The sequence below is a fragment of the Cryptotermes secundus genome, unplaced genomic scaffold (assembly GCF_002891405.2).
Source record: "Cryptotermes secundus unplaced genomic scaffold, Csec_1.0 scaffold925, whole genome shotgun sequence".
NCBI lineage: Eukaryota > Metazoa > Arthropoda > Insecta > Blattodea > Kalotermitidae > Cryptotermes > Cryptotermes secundus.
Window position 1 is genome coordinate 567,138 of NW_019733333.1, and position 17,254 is coordinate 584,391.

Here is a 17,254-nt window from a genome sequence, read left to right on the forward strand (position 1 = left end):
TCTCATACACTTTTGTTGTACATAAAAGTATAAAAACTGAAGAATTTGTGTACACAATTGTCTTCATTAATTCTACACACTTATTTTATCTGCAGCTTTAATTTTATAAGTAATGTGACCTGCTTTTTCTGCTTTTATTACCCTGCTTTCCATATTTTATAAGGATAACATGCTCAGGATTTGTCTATATATATCTGGTAGCATCAGTAACTTTCAGACAGACCAATGGATTTTGATGAAATTTGGCTTGTATGTCTTCCTGCAGGTACTAGAGGCCATTCATGTATGTGTTCTTTTATTTCATATCTGTGTGATGGCAATGCAACAAACAGATTGGTCTAGAAGTAATGCTTCTAAACTTATATTCAGGAGGTTCTCAGTTTGGACTTGCTCATGACGCCTTTTCATGGAAATTCCTATATCATGAAAATAATTTGTGAATAGAGAGTTAGAGAAATACCACAAGAGGCACACAGACTGGAAGTTTAAATTTGGACTAAAACTGTTATATTACACAAAAATCTCTGTCTGAAAAATCTGTAATGTGTGCATGCAGAGAAATAATCTTTGACACATAAGTCCAGAACTTTTGATTTAAACTTGAATTCATTTCACAGATATATTAAACAAACTATTAATTATTAGTGTGTAGTGTATGGTAAAACAGTTTCTCTTGTGTAGTTCCTATGGTTGTCGCTATGGAGACTACAGGTGAGGAGGAGGCAGACAATGAAGATCTGGACTGGGAGGATGCACAGGAGGCAATGTGTCCTCCAGGGAAACACAAATGGAGGCATGACCTCTGCATGGTGTGTACTGTATGTCGAGAATGTACAGGCTACAGCATTAGTTGCCTGAGCAGCATGCGACCAGATCGGAACCCAGGACAGTGAGTAAATAGGATATTCCCAGCAATTTTGAAATGCTGGTTACAGGTCCTCAATATTCAATCATCATTGTTACAAGTATCGTCATAATTATAATCATAATCATCAGGTAACATTATGCCAGGGTGGGTTTTCTTCACCATTCTTCATTGTCCTCCCATAATTTTTCTACTTGTGTCTGTGTCTTCTGTTATGTCTTTCCTCGCATTGTGAAGCTACTGTATGCTTGTGCAATTTTGTGAAAAGCTTTTACACATATTTACATTCTGTGATTTAATAATTTTTTTTGATTATAGGGTTCCTGTTCAAAATTCTTCACTTGTCTCTGCTTTTTTTCCTGTTCTGTCGTGAAGTTTTATAGGCAATAGATTTTGTAGGATTTTGGAAATCCACTTCAAGCTGATTTTGTCAGCTGTGTGGTTTAATTTGAGACCAAATTATTTTCTGTTTGACATGTTAAAAGATTATTAGAACTTGAAAAGAAACTATTTACCTATTAAAACTAATTTTCCTTCACTTTCATTACAAATGCTTTTCTTTTTATAATGAACAAAACGTTTCATATGAAGACACTGATTTTATATGCAGCCACCTTTTCTTTACCCAGTAAATAGAGGAAATTCTTTATAGTTTTTACACTGACATGAAATTTATTTAAAAGTTTTCTTTCCGAAGGAAAGATATAATTCAGTGTCTGATCTGTATCTTGTGAAGACTGGAAAATTTGATCGAACAAAACATCATTTATTTATCTCAGAGAATGTGGCTGTGGTGAAGGGGATTCAGGCTGTGCTGAATGTGGATGCTGCCGGATCTGCGCTAGGGAAAATGTTGACAACTCGGAGCTTGCTATTTTGGGACCCAGTGGAGCAGGTGATCTTGCTGGAATGATGAGGCTAGATCTCATCTTCGGAGGTGAGGCTGAAAGTACGTCTCTCCTTCAGAGGTTATTATATTAGTTTTAAGTGCTTCTCAAATCTTACTGTGTAATTTTATGTGTGAATGGTTTTAGAGGATAAATTGTGAATTTTATAGTGATTTCAAATTTGTCATCAAACTGATAAACCAACACTGTCTGTACCTTATCTCTGTACACTGTTCATATCGTTCTAGAATTAGTATCTAACAAATCCCCAGCAAGCCACTGGCATTAGATTGCTAGTTGAACAGCTGAACATTTGTTGTCAATGTAATTGATGATTGATAGGCCATGTAGTATAAAGTTATATGGGTAGTTCATGAATACTGAGTTCGTAAGTAGTTGGAAGGAGATGATCAGCCTGTGTGCATGTAATGGTCTGGAATTTGTGTGGAGAAGTTAAGAAATAGCAGGGATCAAGATAGACTGCGACCTGGCTAACATTGAAACTAGATATCTCCCAAATAAAAATCTGAAGCATTACCACTGCACCAATCTGCTTAGTAGTCCAAAGGTGTAAGCTGAGATATTACATGATGAAGTTGTGGCAAAGCTCATATGTAATTTGATTTCACACTACTGCAGGTATGTTTTACCTTAGGAAGGATCTTGTATAGTGAATTGGGTAAAATTATTAAGATTTTTTATTTCAAGTGGCTCTTATGGCATTTTCAGGGAGTTCTCAGGGGAGTCACAGGAAAGCTCAGTATAGTCAACGCAAGTATTCAACACAAGACGATGTTGTCATATGCCATGTGCTGAGCTAATTTGTACCTCAAAATGTTGTCAGGAATGTTTGTTATGTTTATGAAAATGACTCTTAGGCAAAATAAATTTTATATGTCTTTATTGCCATTGATCTTGCTGCATATTATGCAGCAGTGTCTGAAATTGACAGCTTTTATCTTTCAGAAGGGTTTATTATTAACATTTTTTTCCATCAAGTTTTCTCATTTTATACAATTTTATTCTTAGTTGCTTAAAAATATACAACATTAAAAACATATTTCTCAAGATCTGTGGAAGTAAAAGTTAAAATCTGTCTGTAGCTCATGCTTCCACATTTGGCCAGATGAAATGAATTATGCTTAATAACAGGTCAAGTGAACTTCTACCAGATGTACGTTGAAAGATGAATTTTGAGATAAATTAGTTTCATTAGCATTGTGTCTGTGATTGGTTGCTCAGTTTCACTGAGGTCACTCATGGTATGATACTTGGTACTATATTCTTATGCGAATAACCATAATGTAAAAAAAAAAGAAAGGAAGTTACTGGAATGGCGTAGAAGTTAAATTGGAACTACTTCAGGGTTTCAGAATATTAGAAGCTGCAAATTCTACTTCATTCACTTTTAATTGTAATCTTTTTCAAATGTTGAACCACTGATGATTCTGAAGTTATATTTATTTCAGGACGGCATGGAGCACGCCTGCAAGATCACCTGCAGCGTCGTTTGGATGAAAGAAAGCAGAGACAGCGAGGAAGATTAGCTAGTGGATCATCCAAGCACTGTGGTCTCAAGATGAAAGGTGTGAACAACAGGGCTGGTCCCTCAACTGTTGCAGTGGTAACAACAAAACCTGTTCCATCAGTATTTCGCCCTCCACCCGCTATACCAGCTGCTCAGAGTATAATAGGTATGTTGTGATCGTGTTGTATGTTCAGGATCTCATAGACACATTCTTTAAATATTTTTCTTCTTTTCTTTGGGGCAGAGCTAAAAGCCTCCCTTCCTCTTCATATTGATCTTCATTTGAATTGTTGATATGCCAGCTGAATATAACTACCATGCAGCTAGATGCAATTCTTGTTGCTCTTGTGGAGGGAAGGCTTACTCTTTGTTGTACACTTACCTTGTTTGGTATCATGACTGGCCAACCATTACACGAAAGACTACCCTCACATTGTGATGAACAGTATACAGTTGTGTTTATAGAAACATGCTAACCGTTCACCGTCTGTTTTTCCTGTGGTGTCCAGTTGAAGAACAAGCGGGAAGTAGTGATGTGGAGAGAGATGCCAGCCGTGTAACATCCCTCCCTCCTTCAAGAGTACACTTACCTGTGGAGAGTCCTGTGATGCAAATTTCCTGTGGTCTACATCATACAGTGCTGCTGCTTCAAAGTGGGGAAGTCATGACTTTTGGCAGTAATACATATGGTCAACTAGGCGTTGGTGACCTCGTTCCACGTGGTGGTCCCACACTGGTCAAATTGGCATGCCATGCTATACATGTTGCAGCTGGCAGTAATCATACTATTGTCCTTAGTAATAAAGGAGAAGTTTACACATTTGGAAGTTACCAGGTATGACATTCCTGTATCAAATTATTGTATAATAAAGAAATTACTCCTTTAATGTAACTATGAATGCCATTTTTTATAATTGCATTACATTTAAGCTGCACCATATGTGGTGAACCTGTTGATATAATTATGATGTAGAGACATTGGTTTCTGGAAACAAAACAGGAAGGGTGGAAATAACTTCTTATTCCTGCTCTCTTTAACCCATTTACATATGTAGATGCAAATACGAAACTGGTCTATACTACCAACAGCAAATACATGTGCAAAGAATATGTTCACTCATTTTGGTATTTTATCATATTGCAACTATTTTCATTGCTTTTCCATGGCCTTTTATGATCCTTAAACCTATTATAGTGACATCTAGAGGATAAATTTTTAACGTGTACTGATATTTACTGTGATTAACCTTTAACATATGGTCTTTTAAACTGCCAGCAGCCCTGTATGGCCAGAATTTAAATCACCCTAATTAATTATCATTGCAAACTTTCAGAAAAAAATGCATATTTTCTGTTCTACGCAACATAGAAATATGAACTAAAAAGAACCTGAAAGACAATAAAATTTTCTACATATACATAAACGACAAGTTTTACAAATGAAAATTAACTGTGAGTGTTTTGTCATGAAATGTAAAATATAATCTTTATTATATATGTTATGAAATTCCAGAGGACTTACCCATTGAGTTTTCTTCAACCTTGAATCATGGTGATATTGTAAATATAATCACACTATATACAATAATATTTTGTTCAGACTGAATGCGAGTTTGAACTGCGTCACTTCACAGTTTATGATAACTCTCACTCTGACGCACGTGTGCCACTTCTCGAAGCAGTCCACCACACATAGCGCAACGTCACACTTTTTACAGTAGTACAGCGTGCTTCTGCGCTTCTTATTTTGAGAACAGATACGATGTCTTTGTTTTCCTTTGGTTGGCCAATGTTGTGAATGTTTCACCTCCAGTTGACGCAGTTGGGCCTAAGATGAACTTGGCCTCCCCCGAGAAATGCCACTGACCGTTCTTATTTGCCTCATGTGAGTGAAGAATCAAATTCCGCACCAATATTCCATGGAACTTTTTGTGTGTCATTTTTCCACCACATGATTTGTGTAATAGATATGCATTTAGAATAGTCATATCTAGAAGGTGGAATAACAATTTCTTTGTCCACTTCCATGTCCTCCTAGCAATGCCATAACTGTTTACCATCCTGTCAGATTTATCAACAAAGCCCATGTGTGCATTGTAGTCTTCAATTACATGGAGTTTGACAGCATGGCCCGATTCATCTCGGAAGTTGCCTTCCAATTGAGAAGGGTGCAAATTCGTCAGAACATACACATCACGCTTGTCTAACGAACAACACTTAGATGCCCCTTGACTCTTGTAACAATATCCCCTTTTTTCAATTTCATTGACTTGGGCCGAATTTCTTGTGGCATTCCACGCCTATCATTGTGAACTGTGCCACATGAATTTATTTTCCTGTCTAAGAGATCATCAAATAAAGCAGGAGAACTGAAATAACTGTCCATGTAAATTTTGTGTCCCAAGCCTTCTACTGTTCAAATTAGCTGGAGAACAATGCCATGTGTCGATGTAATTTCTTCTGTTGCAAATTGCCTTTGTTTGCCCAAATAAACTGTCATGTCATAAGTATACCCCAAAAAATAGCAAAGCTTGTAAATTTTTATACCAAATCTTTTGCGTTTCTTTGGAATATACGGATGAAAAATCACTCTTCTTTTGAAGAGCAGTATGACTTCATCAACAGCAAGACGTTCTGATGGATTGTAAAATTCACAAAATTTGTTGTTGAGATTGGCAAAAATTTTTCTAATTTTCCGGAGCCTATCATACTCTGGGTCATCTCGATTTGGAGGAGCTTCATTATTTTCGAAATGTAGGAATCTCAAAATATGGAAGAAACGTTCTCGTACCATGGTGTTAGGGTAGAATGGAGTGTAGTATTGCCCATCTCTTGACCAATAATCTTTGAGGGTGTCCTGTTGATCGTGGCCCAATTGAATAATTATTGCCAAAAAGTTATATATCTCTTCAATTGTAACATTAGGCGGTTGAATAGAAGGGCCTGGAGCATCTTGGCATGCAGTAAATTGTGGAAATATCTGTTGGTTTCTTGTAACAAGATTTGGAATATTTGTTGGAAAAACGGAATGAAAATGGAAAAAGGGGAGTACTGTGCATTTATATTGGGAGCAGCTGATCTGTTTATTCCACTTGGAGGACCAGTGGAGTCTAGTACCTTTGGCAAATCCCCAGGTCTTCTATCACGAAACATAATTCCCGTTTCCTCTGCCTCGTCTGATGATGATGATGATGATGATTACGACGACAACATATTTGCTTGAGGTTCAATGAACTCATTGATATCTTCTAACTCTTCATCAGATTCCTCTTCCATCAATATTTCCTCCAGTTCTTTTGCATCGAGAAGTTTGGAATATTGGGCACATTTTTGGAGTTCCATCTTGGGGGGGGGGGTTTCCAGTAAAATCAATTGACAGAAACTCACAAAATAGTGATGCAAAATAACTGTAATAGTATGGTACAATAGGCCAGAAGCGGCAGCAGTACAAGGGACTTAGTCCCACCCCAGTAGCAATAAAAAATTATAACTGTAATAGTAGTCAAAAAGGTGCCAGTCTGACACTGATATGGAAAGTCACAGTGACGAAGATGCCTTTTACTCACAAAGTAATACTGGCTCAGTGGGTTTATACCTCTTCTGAGACACAAAATAAAATAAAAAGAAATATACGACTGTCTGACACTAACTTTTAAAGTGAAAAAGAAATATTAGACAATCCGACACTGACTTCCTAACTGATAATTCGCCACCGAAAACCAATCCTTGAGTACGTCACACTTCCTTGAAAGCTCTGGAAGCACTGATCTGCAAGCACCAACGAATATTTCCTCTTCAGTTCTCAGAACAAAGCTGGGCTATATTTGGCTGACCAGGTCATAAACAGTCATATATAAACATAAATAGTTTCGAAACCAGGACTGAGATAAACGATTTCTTTGTTCAGAGCTAAGGAATGAACCACTGACATGACCTCATGTAGGTTTGTTTTGGTTTCAAACCCACGGTCAAACTGTCAGCACTCCCAAAGAGTGCACATGTCCTCTGTCATATATACGTGTCATTCGGCCAACTCTGGTTGCTGCTTGCGTCATATATATGTGTCAGTTGGACGTTAAGGGCTAAAGAGTTTTGCTTTATTTTGGTAAAGTCTGCTGGTGGTACATTTAACATGGAACATGTGCATTAATAACTGTCATACAAGTTAGCTTATAAATCAACAAGTAAACAAGTCAGTTATGTAGCTTATTACAGAATTTTTGTGATAGTATAGTTTTGCAATATTTAGGATTTTTGTATGTGGCCTCGGAAGATTTTGCTGTCAACACATTTTTAATTTTCACCATACAAAAATATATTCCATATAAAATTTGTGGGAATTGTATTTACTCATGTAATTTATGCACCCATACCTGCAAATGAAACAGAAAAACAAGCTGCGAAAAACTGTCTGGAATATCACATAACTTTGAACAAGTGGACGATGCCCCTTATGAGGTGGAATAGGATTTTATGAAAGATTTTAATAGAAAAATTTTAATGAATTTTAAATAATTAATTCTGTTATTTTAAGAGGACTGCAGCATGCAATTTAAGTGTGCATCAAAGCAGTGTAACAGTTTGGATGCATTGAAACACCTGAGGATGGCCGTCTGTGGCCGAAACATGTCGTGTTGATGTCGAATGGTGAATGTTGTAATGATTGTCACATTATTGACGAACTTAATACATAGACGTTTGATTGAGGATGTGCAACGGGATGCTGAAGTAGAGAATTACAAATAGTAGTCACATGGATATAAGTAATTTGTGACTTCATATACTGTCAGTCCCCCCAATTTATATGTTATCAGTTTGAACAGGTGCATGTTGAGGCTTCCAAAGTAGTGTGTGCATGTGCTTGGTTCATGAAGTACAGGCACTGGGAGCTGCTGATGTAGCTGGTCATAGTCTCTTAGGGTAGAAGGGAAAGAAAGAGAGGCCAAGAGGTATACACTCCCTTAGAACTTGCCCTCAGTGGAGTTTGTATGCTTTGTGCTACTTGTGCACGCGTTCTAGATGTTCTTGGTATATGCGATTGCTGAATGAAGGTCAAAATAAACAGTGAGGTTTCTTTCATTTTGTTTGGCAGCACGTAGCTCAAAATATAGGCTGCTGTCTGCCCAGTATGGTAGGAGCAATGCCTTATTATTGAATGCCCTGGTTTGGTGAGAGGTTGAGTTTGTTTGAAAAGTACAACCTTCAGTGGCACACCATCTGTTATTAAATGTGTAGGAACTTAATTGTTTTGTAAATGAATTAGTATGGTTAATAAAAAAAGGTTTGATTCCATGCACTGCTTGTAACATGTGACTGTTTAGATGTTCCGCCCTTCTATGTCATCAGCCAACAATTAGCCTCTCTGTTATTCCTACTTGAATATGCCCTACCAGGCATGTTTATAGACACCCAGGACACTATAGCAGAATTTCATCTGTGGTGAAGTAATAATAGTCTGAAATAAGATATACCAGCATGTATTTCAAAAGTTGGAGAGTTTCATTAGTAACTGGTTTCCAATATGTATGCCAAACACCTGTGACAGTCATATTTTAAATATTGCAGAAGGGCCAGTTGGGACGGCCATCCCCTGCGGTAGGACACGAGTCCCCAGTAACTAGCAACAAGAAAGAAGCTCGTTTGTCCCGAGATGGTCCATGGTATGCATATCCAGGTCCAGTGCCAAATATTGGACCAAGGCATGGGCGAAGGGCAACTTGGGTTGGAGCATCTGGGGATCAGACATACCTAAAAATAGATGAAAGTCTGATCAACTCGTTGAGCCTGACAAGGTCTACAGTAATGGCCAATAAAAGTAGCATTGGTAAGTTTTTTACACTGCCAAAAGGTTTACATTTAGTTTTCAAAATATATGCAATATGAAAAATGTAGTATACTCAGACCCACATATTGTGGGTTCATAGTATTGTCATGATTTTAGGTGTGTGTGACCATAGACAGGGTATGGATTGGTGAATGAATTTATTGACCACTTGTGTATGCCACTCAGAACTNGAGTACGTCACACTTCCTTGAAAGCTCTGGAAGCACTGATCTGCAAGCACCAACGAATATTTCCTCTTCAGTTCTCAGAACAAAGCTGGGCTATATTTGGCTGACCAGGTCATAAACAGTCATATATAAACATAAATAGTTTCGAAACCAGGACTGAGATAAACGATTTCTTTGTTCAGAGCTAAGGAATGAACCACTGACATGACCTCATGTAGGTTTGTTTTGGTTTCAAACCCACGGTCAAACTGTCAGCACTCCCAAAGAGTGCACATGTCCTCTGTCATATATACGTGTCATTCGGCCAACTCTGGTTGCTGCTTGCGTCATATATATGTGTCAGTTGGACGTTAAGGGCTAAAGAGTTTTGCTTTATTTTGGTAAAGTCTGCTGGTGGTACATTTAACATGGAACATGTGCATTAATAACTGTCATACAAGTTAGCTTATAAATCAACAAGTAAACAAGTCAGTTATGTAGCTTATTACAGAATTTTTGTGATAGTATAGTTTTGCAATATTTAGGATTTTTGTATGTGGCCTCGGAAGATTTTGCTGTCAACACATTTTTAATTTTCACCATACAAAAATATATTCCATATAAAATTTGTGGGAATTGTATTTACTCATGTAATTTATGCACCCATACCTGCAAATGAAACAGAAAAACAAGCTGCGAAAAACTGTCTGGAATATCACATAACTTTGAACAAGTGGACGATGCCCCTTATGAGGTGGAATAGGATTTTATGAAAGATTTTAATAGAAAAATTTTAATGAATTTTAAATAATTAATTCTGTTATTTTAAGAGGACTGCAGCATGCAATTTAAGTGTGCATCAAAGCAGTGTAACAGTTTGGATGCATTGAAACACCTGAGGATGGCCGTCTGTGGCCGAAACATGTCGTGTTGATGTCGAATGGTGAATGTTGTAATGATTGTCACATTATTGACGAACTTAATACATAGACGTTTGATTGAGGATGTGCAACGGGATGCTGAAGTAGAGAATTACAAATAGTAGTCACATGGATATAAGTAATTTGTGACTTCATATACTGTCAGTCCCCCCAATTTATATGTTATCAGTTTGAACAGGTGCATGTTGAGGCTTCCAAAGTAGTGTGTGCATGTGCTTGGTTCATGAAGTACAGGCACTGGGAGCTGCTGATGTAGCTGGTCATAGTCTCTTAGGGTAGAAGGGAAAGAAAGAGAGGCCAAGAGGTATACACTCCCTTAGAACTTGCCCTCAGTGGAGTTTGTATGCTTTGTGCTACTTGTGCACGCGTTCTAGATGTTCTTGGTATATGCGATTGCTGAATGAAGGTCAAAATAAACAGTGAGGTTTCTTTCATTTTGTTTGGCAGCACGTAGCTCAAAATATAGGCTGCTGTCTGCCCAGTATGGTAGGAGCAATGCCTTATTATTGAATGCCCTGGTTTGGTGAGAGGTTGAGTTTGTTTGAAAAGTACAACCTTCAGTGGCACACCATCTGTTATTAAATGTGTAGGAACTTAATTGTTTTGTAAATGAATTAGTATGGTTAATAAAAAAAGGTTTGATTCCATGCACTGCTTGTAACATGTGACTGTTTAGATGTTCCGCCCTTCTATGTCATCAGCCAACAATTAGCCTCTCTGTTATTCCTACTTGAATATGCCCTACCAGGCATGTTTATAGACACCCAGGACACTATAGCAGAATTTCATCTGTGGTGAAGTAATAATAGTCTGAAATAAGATATACCAGCATGTATTTCAAAAGTTGGAGAGTTTCATTAGTAACTGGTTTCCAATATGTATGCCAAACACCTGTGACAGTCATATTTTAAATATTGCAGAAGGGCCAGTTGGGACGGCCATCCCCTGCGGTAGGACACGAGTCCCCAGTAACTAGCAACAAGAAAGAAGCTCGTTTGTCCCGAGATGGTCCATGGTATGCATATCCAGGTCCAGTGCCAAATATTGGACCAAGGCATGGGCGAAGGGCAACTTGGGTTGGAGCATCTGGGGATCAGACATACCTAAAAATAGATGAAAGTCTGATCAACTCGTTGAGCCTGACAAGGTCTACAGTAATGGCCAATAAAAGTAGCATTGGTAAGTTTTTTACACTGCCAAAAGGTTTACATTTAGTTTTCAAAATATATGCAATATGAAAAATGTAGTATACTCAGACCCACATATTGTGGGTTCATAGTATTGTCATGATTTTAGGTGTGTGTGACCATAGACAGGGTATGGATTGGTGAATGAATTTATTGACCACTTGTGTATGCCACTCAGAACTACAAGTAATAATAGCACCATTGCTAATCTCCACACTTTACAAATTACCACAAGACCTGCTAAGCCTTTTTCAGCCTGCTGTGTCTTAACCAGTCAGTCCCTAGCAATGACTTCTACTCGTAACAGTGGAGATTCTTCAGCTTTCCACACTCAGGTCCTCTTGTCACAGTCACCCATGCAGAACTCTTGTCAACTGATAGCTCAACTAACTGGGTCCCAGGCTGGTGGCCATTTCACGCCAACCTCCTAGTCCTCTCTTCACACACTCACTTTCAGCTGAACTCTCTCACTCAGCAACCAGCTACTTCACATCACTTCACTTCTCTAAACTGCTGACAATGTACTGCAGCTCAGCTGGTGTCCTTGTTAAATAACCTTGGGGTGGACCCAGTGGAAAACACTGCCTCCAACAATCCTTCTGTTGTTGTCATGGGTGGCTGCCTAACAATAGATGTCCAATTGTTTCTGCGGGGACGTGTTTACCAAGCTGTTGCATAGCAACGGCTGTACTCATTGTCCATTTTGAGGTGTCTGCCCAGCAATGGGTCTGTATGCCACAATATGAAGTGAATACTGATTATGGGGAATGCCACTTAGTAAGCAAAAACAGAAATACATGGAAAATGATAAGTAACGTCTGCATTCTTCAGAATTCTTCTAATGATGTGCTGACCACATTTCCACTTAATGCTCACTTATTTGCTGCTGTCATAACACTTTCATTTTCACATTCGGTGGATATGCTTTCACAACATTTTTAAACAGGTAAGTGCGAATAAAATACTGCGCAGTTCCTCACAGAAAATTTATGTAAAATAAATATCAAAACTGTTCAGACCTTGCACTGCCTAAACTGTCTTTAGATGTCATGAATAAAAAATATTTAAGTCTATAAAATGCTTATGACTAAGAAATGTGGAGAATGCATGCTATGAATATTGTGATGTGTTGCGCTATGGAGGATGACCCTCCCTCCCCACCAGCCATGACGTGCCGAGCAGAGCTGAAGCGAGCCGAGTCCAAGCACACTGGTCGCTGTGCAATGCAAGTAAACAGCGGTTGCTAAGCAAAGCCAGTCAACACCCCGTCTCTCCCCGCGGTGATGTAACACGGTATGCCGCAGTTGCTACGTAGCCGTAAACAACTCCCAACAGTGTTGCTAGGCTATTGGCAAACAGCAACTAGGCAACAAGGGAGCGAGGCATTTCCCATTGTCTGGCTGACGGTTTATAAGAGAACTACACTGCCTACGAAGACAGTTGAGTTGAGTTGAGTTGAGGTAAAGTGTAGCAGCCTACGAAGCGAGTTAAAATGTAGCAGCCGCCTAAGACATTTGAAGTGTAGTAGTCACCGAGTTCAGTTTAACAAGTGAATCGTGATAGTGTGAAGAGATTTGTGTGTAGGTTCCTAAAGTGTGTAAACCTGTAACGTTGTAATTAATTGTAGCCGAGACTTGTAGGTTGTTAACCCGTTGGCGTGGTTTGACGTGTATGTTTCGTCAGGTATTTAAATCGTCTGGGGGGGTTCGACGTGTATGTTTCGTCCAGCTGCACACCTATGTTATAACGCCCATAATAATTGATGGTTTTGCTGTAGATTGTTAGATTCTTCGCTGGCCTGTTATCACAAGAACGGTTTATAAATGAGACACGAGTTTAAGAGCGCTAAGCCATCGTTACATATGCCTGTCTTGCAGCAAAGTTCCTGTGGCTATTGCGAGCTGTTTATTCGTTCTACGTTTATGAATGCCGTGTTTTCTTTCCTATGAAATTATAAACAGCAGAGACGTGATATGTGCTGTGTTTATAATATCATATTGCCCTGAGCTGGCCACACTAACACACTCAATTGGAATTCTTAGAAGAGGGATATCCAAACATTTATTCTTGCAAGATCGATTGATTTCGCACAGTACAAAGGCCCAGTTCTTAGAAAAACGCCACAATTTAAGGCAGAACACTGTGGTCACCCCCTGAGACGATACGGATGTGTGTGGGGGAGGGAAAAGAACTCATTCCTTCATGTATTATCGCTCCAGCTGACGCCATTTTATCGTACTGACCTTGGTGGTCGTTTCGAGGGATGACCATAAATATTTTTTTGAGCCAGCTAGGCTCTGCTTTCGTGCACTACATACCAGCCAGTACTTAGAATAACTTCATGAATTCTGTGGTCACCCCTACGACATCTACAGCCGCCAAAATGGATGGAATATCAAAGGCATAGCAACAACCCCTTGTTATGATAACTCGTAACGTTGAATTTACTGCAGCTGACCTGACTAGCTTTACTGCTCACGGAAGGACATTTCCTTGAACTANATTTTAGTGAAAGTTTCATGTTCCTATCTCATAGAATTTAAGAACAATGATGAATAAATAATTTTCGAGCAAAATTTAAATGGCCGGCTGAATATATTACCGCCGGAGACGCGGCCGCGGAATTTAAATGACCGCGTAAAAGGGTTAAATAAACCAATTAACAATCTGAACGGCATTTTCAGTAACTAAACGTGTTACAATATTATTGGGAAGGAACAGGGCAGTGAGAAATATTAGCAGATGCAGCTTCTGTCTTTTAGCAGCTAGAAGTAACAAATAATATGTGATTATGTTATTGGTTGAGGAACAGAAACTTGAAGAGGTCCATAAGCATTTCACTTCATAACTTTTGATTTAGATTTCTTTATATATTTAATTATAACATTTTTAATGTGTTTCCTGGGGACCAGTACCACTAGAATGAATCACTAAGTAGTTGTGTGTAAATGTGCTACCACCTTTTTCCCATGACCAAAGGACACTGTAATCTTGCTGTTCCACTGTATACTAATTTTGTGTTTTTACATTCCAGTTCTGCTCCCAACACAGAATGATCATGCAAGCTCTTTCAAATGCTTGACCATTAACAAGCGTGATGGTAACTGTAGCAGCTTTAGTGGCAGTGACCAGGTGGATTTTTCAAACACAGCCACGTGCCTTGATCCACTATATAACGTGCTGTGGAGGTAAATTTTTTATGAACTGTTCCTTAGGTTAGGGAGTTTAATATGAATTTGTATTATAATTATAGATGTTACAATAGCTTTTTACATAAATATTGAAATATTTATTTTATTAGCTATCATCCTGGGACCCATGATATGATGTGCTACAATGTGGTTGCCAGTGAGTCCAGAGCAGCCGAATTTCTTCCTCCATCAATTCTCAGTCCAGAACTCGCTCTTCCTGTAGTCACATCTTGCTTTGTCACTCGATCGCAGGCAGCTCTACACCTGCTTAGTTGTCTCGACACCCTGACTCAAGCACAAGATCAGCGTTTTACTATTAGGGAAGAGAGTGAAGATAGACAGGCTGGCTGTGGAAAAGTATACAGCAGGGAGGACTTCTCAGCTGTCACTCGCTTTGAAAGTAAGTTATGAGTGAAGAAACTTTGTTATATACCAAGCCATTTCAAATGAAATATGCACTCTTCAAAACTAATTTTGAAGAATTAATTATACTATAATCTCTTTAGTATCAGTGGACACATAAGTCAAAGAATGTTAACTTTGTAGGTATTCAGTGCAAATTCCATCGCTAATTCTGTGAACTTTAAAAATATAAGGAAACTGTCCCCAACCTTTTCTGCAAGTTGTTCATGGCTTTTCAGTTTCATTATTTGAGGTAATCAGACTTGCTTGTTATGAGTATACAATGAATATGGTCTTTACATTTACATTTATTTTCACTTCATGGATCTAATGACCTCCCCATAGGTCTGGATATAAAACATATCACACATTGCAAATTCATGATTACACATCATACGTCCTTGGTCCAGTAAAGTATATAATCAGGTCTCATGCAGACAGCACAAGTTGTCAAGACAACACACATAGGCCATGATAAAACCACTGTCACATTCGACCCTGAACATAATTCCTCATATTTCCAACCATAACAACTTTATGCTGCGCAATTGCACATCTTGCCATTCCACACACATTGGCCAGCCATATCATCAAGACAGTTTCATTTTAACATATTACAATTCATAACAAACACAGACATCATACATACTGCCACACCTACAGCCAGCAAGTCTCAACAGCGTATAATACAAGCACACAGACCATTTATTAACTCTTAACATTTGAGCCCTTTGCATGCTCGACAAATTCATCAATAGAGTCAAATGAGTTACTTTGCAAATAATTTCATAAAACAAATGTAAATTGATTTTTATCATTTTTTAAAGCTGAGATATTTGACGGCAGAGTGTTAAATAGCATGATGCCTGAATAATACACCCTTCTCTGATAGGATGATAAATGTGTTGTAGGTATATGTAGGTGGTTATTCCTTCTTGTACCAATCATAAACAGGGTGTCCCAGGAGGAATGTGCCAGACTTTGGGAGGGTGTTCCATATGTTAAAGTATGCCAATATAACCCAAAACACCTGTGTCCAAAGTTGAACAGTCACGGAGATAATGGCCCGAGAAAAGTGTGGTCTTATTAAAACTATGAGCAGCTTCATCAATATTTATTTTTGTTATTGTTTTGAAAAGTTTGTAGTAGACGTTCTTTATTATTATTATTATTATTATTATTATTATTATTATTATTTGCTGAGTCTGTAATTGGCCTTGCGGCTGTTGACTCGGCACATTAATAATAAAGAATTGAATTGAATTGAATTGAATTATTATTTCCTTTTAGCTTCTCTTATTACTCTTCTTAGTATCATGCAGTTGGAATTATAGTATGATTTAAACAAACAGTTGTAATTGTTTCTACTGAGAATGAACAAAGATTCCTTCCGTCTACAGGAGGTATGTATTCCAGCTGTTATCCAGCCATTATCATTGTGTTTATTTGTTACATTTTGCTTTGGAAAGAATGACTCATAGACAAGTAAATACTGTCACGTGTTTGGTGTATAACGCGACAAATAAATTCACGCCGTATTGGATATAGCGAATTTTATTCTACACTCGCTCATACAATCACACAGTTTACAATCTGACAACTACTGCTATCTGCAGTATTGCAATTACTTGACTGAATACTCTTCCCTGGCCAACTCGTAACTCATAACTGCTGACTTGAGAACTTACTTTGGTGGCTGATACACTTTAACTGCCTTCGGCGGCTGTGTAGTTCGCTTATAAGGTCGCAGTGTTTGCCTGTTACCTAATGGGTACCGCTGTTGCCTGACGCCGTGTCAACACCGGCGTTGCGTGCCATGTCACAGTGCGGAGGGGGAGGGGGGAGCGCTGACTCACCCGCCACGTCACTGCTAGTGGAGGGAGGAGTTTTCCTCCATTGCGCAACACGTCACAATACTTATTTAAAAATGAATTAAACATTTCATTTACACCATTAAGTTTATATTTTCCCATTTTTCATTAGATAGTTTATTAAGAAATTGTGCAATTGAATCTTCATTTACTAATCTTGTTGTGATTCCCTGCACTTTTTTCTTATTGATATTTTTTTAGCAGAAGACACTGAGCATCGTGATCTGATAGTCCATTACTAATAGAGATAACATCATATGAATTTATCCTTGCATTATCAATAAAAGTATTGTCAATTGCAGAGCTTTTGATCTCAGTTATTCTAGTTGGGAACTGTACTGTATGGAATTATATGATATTGTGACATGTTGCGCAAAGGAGAACCCCCCCC

The 17,254-nt window shown here is 38.3% G+C and overlaps 1 protein-coding gene across 1 annotated transcript in view; it reads left to right on the forward strand.

Moving 5' to 3' along the window:
• Window positions 1-17,254, forward strand: part of LOC111868086 (E3 ubiquitin-protein ligase MYCBP2) — a gene marked incomplete at its 3' end in the record, with an annotated part of 282,453 nt that overhangs the window by 39,298 nt on the left and 225,901 nt on the right. Inside the window, 7 exon segments of the mRNA XM_033752918.1 lie at window positions 682-889; window positions 1,645-1,814; window positions 3,222-3,446; window positions 3,790-4,115; window positions 8,846-9,104; window positions 14,434-14,587; window positions 14,701-14,990. Of these exon segments, the coding sequence (XP_033608809.1) occupies window positions 682-889; window positions 1,645-1,814; window positions 3,222-3,446; window positions 3,790-4,115; window positions 8,846-9,104; window positions 14,434-14,587; window positions 14,701-14,990 (1,632 nt within the window).